We start from the raw sequence: 12034 nt of genomic DNA on the forward strand, positions 1-12034 counted from the left end.
TCACATAGACTCACGATTGATCCGGCACTTCCATACACTCAGGATCTGCCATCATGTCTGCACAAACGGCGGACGCCCGGGCTCGCGCTCCGGATGCTAAGAAGGTCCATATCGCCGATACGGCCATCAATCGCCACAACTGGTACAAGCATGTCAACTGGTTGAACGTCTTCCTCATCATTGGAATCCCTCTGTATGGGTGCGTCCAGTCGTTCTGGGTGCCTCTGCAGCTCAAGACTGCCATCTGGGCCGTCATCTACTATTTCTTCACCGGTCTCGGTATCACAGCAGGTGAGCAGTACTTTCTCGATGAGCGTTTCTCGATATCGAATGCTAACATGAACAGGTTATCATCGTCTGTGGGCTCACTGCTCGTATTCTGCCACCCTCCCTCTTCGTATCTGGCTCGCTGCCGTCGGTGGTGGTGCAGTCGAAGGTTCCATTCGCTGGTGGGCTCGTGACCACAGAGCTCATCACCGCTACACCGATACCGAGAAGGACCCTTACTCCGTCCGCAAGGGTCTGCTCTACTCCCACCTTGGCTGGATGGTTATGAAGCAGAACCCCAAGCGTATCGGCCGCACCGATATCTCCGATTTGAACGAGGACCCGGTTGTCGTATGGCAGCACCGCAACTACCTCAAGGTTGTCTTTGGCATGGGATTGGCTGTGCCAATGCTTGTTGCTGGTCTCGGCTGGGGTGACTGGAAGGGTGGGTTCATTTACGCCGGTATCCTGCGTATCTTCTTCGTTCAGCAGGCAACCTTCTGCGTCAACTCATTGGCCCACTGGCTCGGTGACCAGCCTTTTGACGACCGCAACTCGCCCCGTGACCACGTCATTACCGCTCTCGTCACCCTTGGAGAGGGCTACCACAACTTCCACCACGAGTTTCCATCTGATTACCGAAACGCTATTGAATGGCACCAGTATGACCCCACCAAGTGGAGTATCTGGGCCTGGAAGCAGCTTGGTCTCGCCTACGACCTGAAGAAGTTCCGCGCCAACGAGATCGAAAAGGGCCGTGTCCAGCAGCTACAGAAGAAGCTCGACCGCACGCGTGCTAATCTCGACTGGGGTACTCCCCTCGACCAGCTCCCTGTCTTGGAGTGGGACGACTATGTTGAGCAGGCCAAGAACGGCCGCGGCCTCGTTGCTATTGCTGGTGTTGTTCACGATGTGACCGACTTCATCAAGGACCACCCCGGTGGTAAGGCTATGATCAGCTCCGGAATAGGCAAGGATGCCACCGCCATGTTCAATGGTGGTGTCTACTACCACTCCAACGCCGCCCACAACCTTCTCTCTACCATGCGTGTCGGCGTCATCCGTGGCGGCTGCGAAGTCGAGATCTGGAAGCGCGCTCAGAAGGAAAATGTCGAGTATGTCCGGGACGGCTCAGGCCAGCGTGTCATTCGGGCTGGCGAGCAGCCCACCAAGATCCCCGAGTCCATTCCCACCGCGGATGCGGCTTGATCTTGGTAGCCTCCCGTTTTCTTTGTCGATTTAATTTTATTAGCTTAGCATTTTCCTCCCTCTCTTTCGGGTTCGCGACTTAGCACACTGGCGTTCTATTCTTTTTTTTTTTTAAGATCTGGAGTTGCGGGTTTTGGTCGATGTCTGGCGGTGCAGTCGAACCATTAGTATAATACGTCTACATAAAAGCGAGACTTGAATGAGATATGCCATGAACCTACCTACCTTTTTTCCACTCTCATCTTCTGTAACTGTCGAATCACTTCTCACTCCTTTTGGCATAGAAAAGGTATTTTCCAAGAGATGCGGTCAGGTTAAGCCGGGTGGAGAAAACTGCTCCCAGCGAAAAGTCCACCCACTAAGTTTAGTCCCAATTGGTTAGTCGCATCACCTGACTACCAAGTGATATTGTTCAACGAGATAGATCTCAATATTTGACATATATATCTGAAAAGTTCGGTGATGGTGAACCGGTAAATTTCATTCCAGCCCAGCCAGTTTGAAGGAAGATATTTGGCCGTTGTTAGTGTTACCAAGCCGTTCTTCCTAACCATATCAAGCCTATACCTTAGCTAGTACTGGGTAGATCTGCATGTCAGTGAAAACACCACAAATACACGGCTTTTCCGAAATAACTCTTAAGGCTGCGTTTATTCTTAAGTGTGCATATTCTTATGCCCTTCAAATAGTACGGCGCCTTGCTAAATCTGTCGATCATCAGCTACCTTGCACCGGATGTCGAGATATCCGACGGACCTCGGCGCCCGTGTCGAAAAGACTATAGTTATTCATACATTTTGACTCAGACTGATGTCATTGCTGGTAGGATATTCGCAATACTGTGAAGTGTGGTCGCCCGCATGTCGAAACCCCTCTATCATTCATGGATGGCTTAGCTCCACTTTCCCCTCCACATTCGCCAATCCAAAGCCCTGGAGCTTAATGCTGACTGCCAAGAGCGGCTGGTTCGAAGTCCATCCATATTGTCTCGTAGCTTATAGTTGACAGTGTTATATATGAATTCCCACGCTTTGCAAAGATGTAGACTGAAATGTGAATAAATAGCTATCTACGATAACCGAAAATGGGCGGGTTCTTGTCATTATCTGCTCCTCCGTTGACGGAGGCCAACCTCCAGGACCAGGCTGGCAAGGTGAGCTTTCTTTAAAGTGCAGTAAACAGTCTGCCCGAGTTACGTTGACAGAACGACAATAGGTATTCGTAGTAACCGGTGCAACATCCGGGTACGGCCTCCTCCTAGCCAGAATCCTCTACCAACGCAACGGCAAAGTATACATCGCAGCTCGCGACACCGCGAAGCTACAGCAAGTCGCAGACAATCTCAAACACGACTTCCCCAATTCCACCGGCGAAGTGCACTTTTTCCACCTTGATCTCTCCGACCTGTCAACCATCAAAGGCTCCGCAGACGCATTTCTGGCCAAGGAAAGTCAACTCCATGTACTCTGGCATAATGCCGGAGTCATGATCCCTCCCCAGGGGTCCAAGACTAAACAGGGCTATGAGCTTCAACTTGGGACAAACAACATCGGCCCATTCCTGTTGACCAAGTTCCTGTATCCGGCTCTGGTGAAGGCTGCTGCCGGTTCACCTGCCAACTCCGTCCGTGTTGTTTGGGTATCATCTAGCATGGCCCCCAGAGCTCCCAACCCTGCTATTGATTTCACAAACCTTGATTATCACAAAGATGAATGGGCCTGGGTAAAGTACTCGCGAAGCAAGGCAGGAAACGTGCTCCAGGCGACAGCGCTAGCTCGACGTGCTAGAGACGATGGTATCGCAAGCTTGGTGAGTGCAGAAACACCGTCATCGACGGATATACGCCCTCTCTAATCCCGTCCTTAGGCACTCGACCCGGGAGTTGCCATCACTGGCCTGCAGCGTACCATGTCAAGTTGGTTATACGTCATCATTGTGAGATCCCTTGTCCCGAGTTATGGACTGTGGGAGGGGGCCACCCTGTTAACACCGTAATAGCGTCTCATATCGAACAAGCCGGAGATTGGGGCGTATACCCAGCTCTATGCAGGCCTCCAACCCGACCTTGACATCCAGAAGCCTAAGACATGGGGTAAGCCAGGAGATTTACATTGTAGTGTCAGTCCACTAACCAGTGCGGCAGTTGTTCCCTCAGGAAAATTGGTAGGTGGCCGAGCGGACCTCTTTGATGATGAGGCGAGCGAGAGATTCTGGGAATGGAACGAGGAACAGGTCAAGCCATATGTCTAAGTCGAAGAGTGTTCCAAGTGTGCGCAATCCATGTGATATAGTAGCTCGTAAAGGGGTTAAGATCTACCTCCGTTTATCTCCGGGCTGTTGGCGGCATCTCGCGATGCAGTCAAGCATCCCATCCATTTGCCCACTTCAATCTGTCAATTCATTTCAAATACTAGCGAGACAATATTAAACTATGGATTCAGCCCTCATTGAGCACTGGAATAAAGCTCGGCGGCGCGAGCAAAATGCAAGAGCACAACGACACAGCCGTAAGCTCCCCAGCCACTGTGGACAAGGCGTCACCCTCTTAACCCATGAATTCTCTGGCCAGGTGCGCGCCGACGGGAACTAGAACAAACGATGAAAGGGTCCAATGTATTCAGTCATCGCATCATAGCGTAAGTGCATATCGCTGACGCCTAATGCCGGATGGGGTGTTCACACAAAGTGCCAGCTCTACCGGCTGCAGGGGCAAAACAACATGTCCGCAACCACAGTTGGGATTTGATAGCTTTTTGTCCTACTTTGCCCGCGTATCCGACATAGAAAATGTGGCAAGAATACTAGATGCTGAGGGCTTGGATATCGGGGCCATTGCAAAGTATGGCCTCATATCCATGGGGTACTGTATAGATGATACCCTGTTCGAGAAAAGGAAAACCCTTTGTCTTGCATGCTGGTTCTCTGAGATCGAGCCGCGGATAGACTCTCGTTTTGATATTGCCACGGTTGTCCTCGCCGGTGTTCAGGTTTTGGCTCGATTGAAAGGCCCTGCGAGTTGGTGCTTCCAAGCCAGCAACAGTTCTGTTCCGAGGATGCTACAGTTAAATACACACGCATCCGCTTTTCTTGAGATAGCCCGACACATCGGCCTGACATTTGAGCAAATTGCAGATGATGACGCAGTTTCACCATTCACACTTACTCGTCTAGATGTGCCATGGTGAGAACTTCATATTACACATATCGAGATAGCGTGTAATTGACGGAGTGATTAGGGCAACACCAGGGAAGGCCGCTAATTTGAAACCAGATCTCCAGCCAGTACTTGAACAGGTAACAGTTGACCACCATCCGTACCTGGACATAATTCCTTTCCCCTCATTCCGCTCCCGTGCCCTGTCGGTAATGGCTAGCAGTGAACGAGCTTTAGATGAAGATGCGTTGTGTTTTGATTTAATGCACGGGGGCATGCAATGTAACAGTTCCCAAGATGTATCTTTACATGGACGTGGGAATGGAGTCCCCTGGGATGCTCGCAGCTGGGAGGTCACGCCATGGTTTTTCCGGAAATGGGGCATGCTTGTTGGCGATGAGAGCGAGTTTATCTATAAGAACAGTGCCTGGTGGTGGGCCCGTAAGTATTTCTGAATCTGAAACTTCTTATCCTCCTGGATAAATGTCTACCCTAGCACGACATCATGTCCAGCGCTTGGAATTACCTTATCATGTTTGCTATTGTATATCTAAGTATAAGTATAAGAGGCCGCATGACAGCGATTTTATTTGTTGACGCACTGACAGTGGAAGGTAAAATTTCCGCCTCTCTCCAACCTAATTTCTAAAGTATTATGAATTATTGTGATCTAGCTAGGCCGATAAAGCTGGAGGATATGAAGGGTTGGAGATTTGGAGACTTGAAAGTTGGAGACTTGACGTAATATCCAACATCCCAACTGTAACCCTAGAATATTAATATGGCGGCGGACGCGAACATTTGAGGAAGCCAGCCAAGTTATAGCTTCTTCGAAGGCAACACCTGGTGGTTCATAATTTGAAGTTTTCCTAACCGGCGAAACTACCATACTATGTCTGTCGAAACTCCTCTGCGCACCTCTGGGTGGCAACTACATGGCACCGGGCCTAGCGACGGTTCTTCGGCTCTCAAGTGGTCCTCCAACTTAGAGCTGCGTCAGTTGAAACCTGACGACGTCCTCGTTGAGTTCCGTGCTTGGGCTCTCAATTACCCTGATGTTAGCAGTATGTATCAGCATCCTCGCCAGATTCATATCTCAGTAACAGTTAGCCGACGGGAAATTTAGTCGCTAATGGAACATTTCCGTGGATCCCTGGCAACAAAATGACCATGATACCCGGCTTCGATGGCGCTGGGGTCATCATTGCCGTTGGATCTGGCGTACAGGAATTCAGGATATCAGATAAAGTGATTCCGCTATACTACCCAACCTTCCACGTTGGAAAAGCCCCATCGCTCGAACAAATGTCATTTACCCCAGGGTCTTCGCCTAGTGTTCCTGGAACATTCCGCAAAATGGGCGTCTTCAAGCAAGAGCACGTAATCGCAATGCCATCAAACTTGAGCTTTGACGAAGCCGCAACCCTGCCTTGCTCAGCGCTCACTGCGTGGAATGCACTCCACGGAATCGCCCCATTAAAGGCCGGCGAATGTGTCTTGGTGCAGGGTACCGGCGGGGTCTCCCTCTTTGCTGCTCTGTTCGCCCTTGCTGCAGGAGCGATTGTGATAGCAACGACGTCGACTGAGGAAAAGGCTAACCGGCTCCGTGAACTTGGCGTGCACCATGTGCTGAATTATAAAGAGGATCCAGAGTGGGGTGCCAAAGCAAAAGAACTTTCACCCAGTGGACAGGGATGCCACCGGGTCATCGAAGTAGGGGGGCAGCAAACCATTGCCCAGTCATTCCAGTGTGTTGCGCGCGGTGGTGAGATTGATATCATTGGTTTCCTGACGGGACAGAGGAAAGATGACGCAGGGCTTACATATTTGGAGCCTTTGATTCGAGCTTGCACCGTTCGGGGCATCGAGGTTGGCAACCGGGTTCAGTTTGAAGAGATGGTTAGGGCTATTGAGAGGCATGATATCAGGCCTGTCATTGATGGCAAGAGATTCGCTTTGACCGAGCTCCAGGATGCCTACCAGTTCATGTGGAGCCAATCGCAAATTGGGAAGATCGTGCTTACGGCCTCGAATTCTGTGTAATTATGATCGTTTCGCGGGGGCGTATTATTAAGATAGATACAAATAGTTACATAGGAACCGACTTGCGGTCAAGCCAGCATGTGCCTCGGCTACGATGTGGATCCGCAAGACCGGGCGGGCCGAGTTTCTGCAGCATGAACAATGCGATTGTTACGGAGTATGTTTCCCAGCACGAACATTACTCTGTAGTGTTCTCTGAGATTACGGTGCTGTTATATTATGGGCTTTATAGTGCTACTTACTTAATGTAAGCGTCACAGCCACACTCAATACCAAGGACCCCGCCTGGTTTTGCTGTTAGGAATTATATAACTACGGGACAACGCTGGATTCACAATACTTTGTTTTATTTTTTTTTGGTATACTCCGCGGGCAATAAAGCCGTCTCACTCGTATGCAACCTGCTCTTCAATATATCAAAGTTATAATATTATGAGGGACTTGAATCAATCGACACTTCCTAATTGGGTGTGGATATCTTACCCAGTCAAGTGGGTCGAAGGAACGAATCTCGCTCGTGGCTGCAAATAGGAAAAGTAATCGCTGGCCCCTCTAATCACGTTTTTACACTGGTGGGGGCTAGGGATGGAGGATTCCATGGCTTGAAGTGCTGATTCCCACCTGAAGTGATCTGACTGTCTTGGTCCATAGTAGAATCGAACACCCTTCGTCCATGATAGCAGAAGACATGGCTGACACTGCCCTCGAGAACCCACCGATTCACTATCGGTCCATCCTCCTCTTTATCGGGTACCTCTCTCTAATAACTTCCTTGGCTTTACGGTGCTGCCGCACCATCTATTCCCGGTATCAGGCACGGCAGAGGAACAATGACTGGGCCAATAGCCAGCGGCGAACGCACCTGTTTCTATTTCTCTTCCTGGCTGCTATGAGTCTTGGTACTACATGGTACTACATGATCTCGCTATTTATCCGCACGTACGACAATTGGGCGACCAGCCCGCAGGGATTTCCGTATGCAACCGAAGAGACGCCTCTCATTACCCGCATGGGCCTCTGGTTGTACAATACGTACATCTTCCAAGAGGCCTGGGAAACGGTGTCTGAGACTCCAGCCCGAGTCTGGTGGAGTGGTCAGATCTTTGGATGGACGATTGGCTGGAGTCTTTTCCTGGCTATCACAGGTATCTTACCCCCAATCGCAGAATTCACCGGTTCCATGAGTAACAAATTATAACAGGTCGGAGATATCGCATACCCTATGTTTGGGTTTTTATGCTTCTGGCCCAGGCTGTCAGTGTCGCATTTTCTGCAAATCTTTTCTTTGCTGCAATTACTGTATCTGCACGACCTGACGAGAAGAATGTTTCCTTTTCATGGTACCCACCGCTACTCTATGAAGCCGTCCCGGTTGTGCTCTCGCTTCTCGACACCCTCGCCGTCCCTATATATGCGTACCAGAAAAGTTTTATGCTGGTCCTACTCGCGCCTCACTTTTTGGTCTTTGTCCCTTGCCTATTGGGCCCAGGAGGCTCCTCGCCGGTGCCCACTGAAAAGTCGGAGGGACAACGACAACTTGCTACCTGTACCCAACGCTATGTTGTCTTTATGAAGTGGGTGGCGGCAGCTTCGATTCTTTTACAGGCCTACTTGACTTTCCTGGCGTCGGAAGAACTCGGCACGGACCTGTCTTATGGCGAGTTCGCGAAGAAGTTATGGGACACTGTATATGTTCACCCTGCTTGCAGTAGTGTCAGCTGGGATGCAATCATGTGTGCTGTAAGTGCATTCTTCTGGGCATTCGTGCATGATTTCAACACGGATAAGATGGTTGGTGGACAGTGATCGAGGTGGGTGGATGTTGTTATATCATACGTACACATCATATATATAGGCAAGCACGTCACGCACGTTTACTGCCAAAAGCCTGTTGGAAACTGAGGGATGGAGACTCAAATAAATAAAATATGTATATATTGTCTTGGGTAGTCGATGTTATATAACCTAGCAACCATAGATAGAATCTAATGATATTCTTGTTAGAGTATAGTGATATGGTATAGTTTGACCGATAGCTACTACTTACTTCGATCTGGCCTTCCATCAGAGAGGTGCGTAAAGGAAGAAGAGGAATTGCTGGGGGCCCAAATTATATAATCTCACCTTGATACTGGGACACCGTCTTTGTCAATACTACCTATAGAATAATCGAAGTTTGTATGAGATCCTACATCAATAACAGGACAGCCCTGGGATATCGAAGTTCTATCCACTGCCAGGAGGACCGGCAACCAGTATAAGATAACTCTACAGTATCACTAGGCTGCCCCGTACTTTGAATCACCTTCTTACTGCAACGCTCGTAGGTCTCCCCCACTGTGGAGCCTGTACCCTGAGCATCAACATGTCTTTCCGTGAGGTAAATTTCAACAAAAGCTGTAAGCTGTCTAAACAGATCAAAATTCTTTAGTCTGAAAGCGGTCACCTTCGCATTGAGTTCTTCCACAATATCAATCTCCATGGTTTCCGACTATACCATGGTTGCTAGCATTACTGATCCCGCAGGCTGGGCAGTTAAAGAGGCATTGGATTCTGCACCTGGATGCCCATGGACTCCTTCGTTGGGAAATTTAGGGTTATTAGCACGCCATGTATGTTGACAGTCCCCTGCTTGGTAGTGGCTATGGTCTGAAAATTCGAAATAGATCCCGTGGAACTTAATCTCGGTTGTTGCCTGGCCTCCATACTACATAAGTGGACATCAATTCCAGTACTGTATAGAATGAGGCGACTCCACTATACGTTCCGCTAAGGTGTTACAAGAGTGTTGAAGCAGGGGGGGCAGTTGTCGTTGGTCGGATGATATAGGGATGAGAGTAGGTAGAGCATTAATATATCAATCTATGTAAGAATATCCGGCGTGAAGCGAATGCTACATTATTGTGGCTCACTGGAGTGCCTTAATATATATGCGTTGAACATAGTTGCCACCAAATGGACCTTTGGTGGTGAAAATCGATTCGATACCGGAAGAGACTTCATTTATATAGCTATTCCATATCCTGGACATTCTCCAAAGGCAAAGCTCCTTTTAAATCAATATTATGGCGAGGAAGAGAGAATCAGCACGGCGTCGAGAGTGAATGAAGGCTTATCGATAAGAGCAGTGATGACAACTGCAAAACTCTCCACCTCCAATTCCTCAACCTCAACTCACTCGCTCGCTCACTCGCTTCAAGACGATTGAACTGTTCTTCCAGTTCCACTCTAATCCCAATCTAAACATCAATCTCTACCTAATCAAAATCCAAACCTGAAACAATTATACTTCCACAAAGGAGCGGGTCGGGGACCAACACCACCACAATGTCCACCCCAACACCAACATCAACATCAACAACAACAACAACAACAACAGAACCCAAACTAACCGCGCCCTCACCCTCCACCCTCCCAATAACGACCCACCACTGCCGCTTCTGTGCAACGCTGCTAATCGCCACAACACGCGACCTATCACGCCTCCCCACGCGACAAAAGAACGCTGCCGATTCTGCCCGGATCTTACCACTACGCAACCACACATTCCCCTCATCCACGACCACGTCTACACAAAATCCAGAAGATGCACAAGCCCAGACTGAAAGTCAGGAACCGAATGGGCGGCAGGAACACTACACGATCCTCCTCTCTACAAACGCGCGGGACCGGAAGCCGACGCTGATCAGACGGGAGGACGGGTTTGAGAAGAGGTTCTTTCTGCGATGTGGGCGGTGTCGGGTTACGGTGGGGTACTTTTTGGATGAGGTGCATTTTCCTGCGGAGGGGGGATTAAAGGCTCTGGGGAGTGGGTTGAATGAGGCTGGGGAGAAGATTAGGGAGGGGGATGAAGGGCAGAGTGGAGAGGACAGGGCTGTCTATTTGCTTCCGGGAGCGTTGATGGAGACGGGGATTATGAGTGATGAGGAGAAAATGAAGAGTGTGGATCGGGAGTGGGCGGACTGGTTTAAATGATCAGTCTGGGGCTTGCGATTTAGGTGTAGGCTCATGTATATCTAGGTGAACATTCTATGGACTCATTCAATGGCTAGAGCAGTCTGTGGATACATCGGGAGAGGTTATTGAATAGGTAGATTATGAAAGTACTGTAACATCATAAGAAGAATCATGAGGACGTAAGGGTAAGGGTATCGTGTAGTTTAGTTGGCCAGGATGGTGCGAACGAGATCTAGAATATCATTAGTACTACCATCGCAATCTCCACATGGGCAATAACATACCGGTGTAGTTGATCTCCCCGCTGCTGGTATCAACAGCCTTGAGCAGCTCATCAACCTCGTCATCGGTCATCTTCTCGCCCAAGTTTGTAAGGACTATCACCGAAACCCCGTTAGCACCGAATCACCAATAACGCCAGGACAAGGCGCAAACATACTGTAGCGCAGCTGTCCAACACCAATAACACCCGTCATATCCTTATCAAAGACCTGGAACCCGCGACAGTACTCCTCGGGCTCGCCAGGCTCACGGAATCCACCAGGGCGGTTAAGGACCTTCAGGAACGACTCGAAATCGACTAGACATAGCACCAGTTAACAGGCGCTCATTTATCATTAATCAAGTTCAAACGGAACGTACAGTCACCGCCAATATTCTTCTCGAGATCGGCAACTTCAGAAAGGGTTGGGTTCTGCCCGCAGGCGCGGAGAAGGTCACCGAGGGACTCGAGGGCGACACGGCCGCTGCCGCGCTTGTCAAAGAGGGAGAAGGCTTCCTTGTAGTTTGTTGAGGCCTGCTCATGAGCATCAGGTGAGTGAGATGATTTATTGTTGCGGGACATTTTGATTGCGCCGAGGGAAAGGGCAGCAGTAGCAGAATGGGAGATGGGAAGATGAGGAGGAAAGGAAGTTCACCAGTGGCTGGCTGCGTGATGATGCGAGCGAGCGACGGACTGGAGAGCAAGCAATGTTTGGTTTGGGAGGGACGGAACCGCCACTGAGCCGACCACGGCTGAATTCAATTCAACTTCACCAAAACAATGCGGCAGGCGCAATCCAGGGACTGCAGTGGCTCTGAAACCAAAGCAGCTTTTGCTTTGCTTGCTCTGCTCATTGCGAGCGACTCCGTCCCTCCTTGCAGAAATAATCGAGGGGATAGGAAATGATGTTCAGCGACCGGGGCGACGTACCATGGTGATTGTTTTGAAGCGGATGTGGAATGTATGTATCGAGTTCTTGGTTTCGGGAGAATAAGACCGATTCGATTTGGGGAAAGAGGAATGCAACTGGGAATCTGGAAGACCGACGGTGGAATGCAGAGAAAGGAGGGACAGTTTTGAAGTTGGGGAGATCGGCCCAAATCTGGTTGTTGTGGTAACGGCTCCGCTCTAACAACGCCAGC

General features: G+C 49.7%; 7 protein-coding genes across 7 annotated transcripts; 6 read left to right on the plus strand and 1 right to left on the minus strand.

The window, feature by feature from the left end:
• Positions 1 to 53: 53 nt before the first annotated feature.
• On the plus strand, positions 54 to 1476 carry ASPVEDRAFT_141690 (stearoyl-CoA 9-desaturase sdeA; the record flags this gene model as incomplete). Its single annotated transcript, XM_040807773.1, has 2 exons — positions 54 to 291; positions 347 to 1476. The coding sequence occupies 2 exons, from the start codon at positions 54 to 56 to the stop codon at positions 1474 to 1476; spliced, it is 1368 nt and encodes a 455-aa protein (XP_040672872.1).
• Positions 1477 to 2491: 1015 nt separating this feature from the next.
• On the plus strand, positions 2492 to 3857 carry ASPVEDRAFT_76082 (uncharacterized protein). The gene is made up of 5 exons (XM_040816327.1): positions 2492 to 2629; positions 2692 to 3285; positions 3343 to 3411; positions 3475 to 3568; positions 3620 to 3857. The coding sequence occupies exons 1-5, from the start codon at positions 2561 to 2563 to the stop codon at positions 3724 to 3726; spliced, it is 933 nt and encodes a 310-aa protein (XP_040672873.1). The 5' UTR covers positions 2492 to 2560; the 3' UTR covers positions 3727 to 3857.
• A 16-nt stretch (positions 3858 to 3873) lies between these two features.
• ASPVEDRAFT_46492 (bZIP transcription factor) lies at positions 3874 to 5228 on the plus strand. The gene is made up of 4 exons (XM_040813563.1): positions 3874 to 3983; positions 4046 to 4112; positions 4169 to 4657; positions 4713 to 5228. Exons 1-4 carry the CDS (start codon positions 3908 to 3910, stop codon positions 5083 to 5085), a joined length of 1005 nt encoding a protein of 334 aa, XP_040672874.1. The 5' UTR covers positions 3874 to 3907; the 3' UTR covers positions 5086 to 5228.
• Positions 5229 to 5751: 523 nt separating this feature from the next.
• On the plus strand, positions 5752 to 6751 carry ASPVEDRAFT_46494 (zinc-dependent alcohol dehydrogenase family protein). Its single transcript, XM_040813564.1, has one exon. The coding sequence runs from the start codon at positions 5795 to 5797 to the stop codon at positions 6671 to 6673; it is 879 nt and encodes a 292-aa protein (XP_040672875.1). The 5' UTR covers positions 5752 to 5794; the 3' UTR covers positions 6674 to 6751.
• A 404-nt stretch (positions 6752 to 7155) lies between these two features.
• On the plus strand, positions 7156 to 8673 carry ASPVEDRAFT_177500 (uncharacterized protein). The gene is made up of 2 exons (XM_040808792.1): positions 7156 to 7818; positions 7875 to 8673. The coding sequence occupies exons 1-2, from the start codon at positions 7347 to 7349 to the stop codon at positions 8477 to 8479; spliced, it is 1077 nt and encodes a 358-aa protein (XP_040672876.1). The 5' UTR covers positions 7156 to 7346; the 3' UTR covers positions 8480 to 8673.
• A 1327-nt stretch (positions 8674 to 10000) lies between these two features.
• Positions 10001 to 10648, plus strand: ASPVEDRAFT_155025 (uncharacterized protein; the record flags this gene model as incomplete). Its single annotated transcript, XM_040808434.1, has 1 exon — positions 10001 to 10648. The coding sequence occupies one exon, from the start codon at positions 10001 to 10003 to the stop codon at positions 10646 to 10648; it is 648 nt and encodes a 215-aa protein (XP_040672877.1).
• A 185-nt stretch (positions 10649 to 10833) lies between these two features.
• Positions 10834 to 11474, minus strand: ASPVEDRAFT_88371 (putative cytokinesis EF-hand protein Cdc4; the record flags this gene model as incomplete). The annotated part of the gene is made up of 4 exons (XM_040818302.1): positions 10834 to 10862; positions 10915 to 11007; positions 11070 to 11210; positions 11273 to 11474. The coding sequence occupies 4 exons, from the start codon at positions 11472 to 11474 to the stop codon at positions 10834 to 10836; spliced, it is 465 nt and encodes a 154-aa protein (XP_040672878.1).
• Between the last annotated feature and the right edge of the window lie 560 nt (positions 11475 to 12034).

The sequence above is a fragment of the Aspergillus versicolor genome (assembly GCF_001890125.1).
Source record: "Aspergillus versicolor CBS 583.65 unplaced genomic scaffold ASPVEscaffold_12, whole genome shotgun sequence".
In the NCBI taxonomy this organism is placed as follows: Eukaryota; Fungi; Ascomycota; class Eurotiomycetes; order Eurotiales; family Aspergillaceae; genus Aspergillus; species Aspergillus versicolor.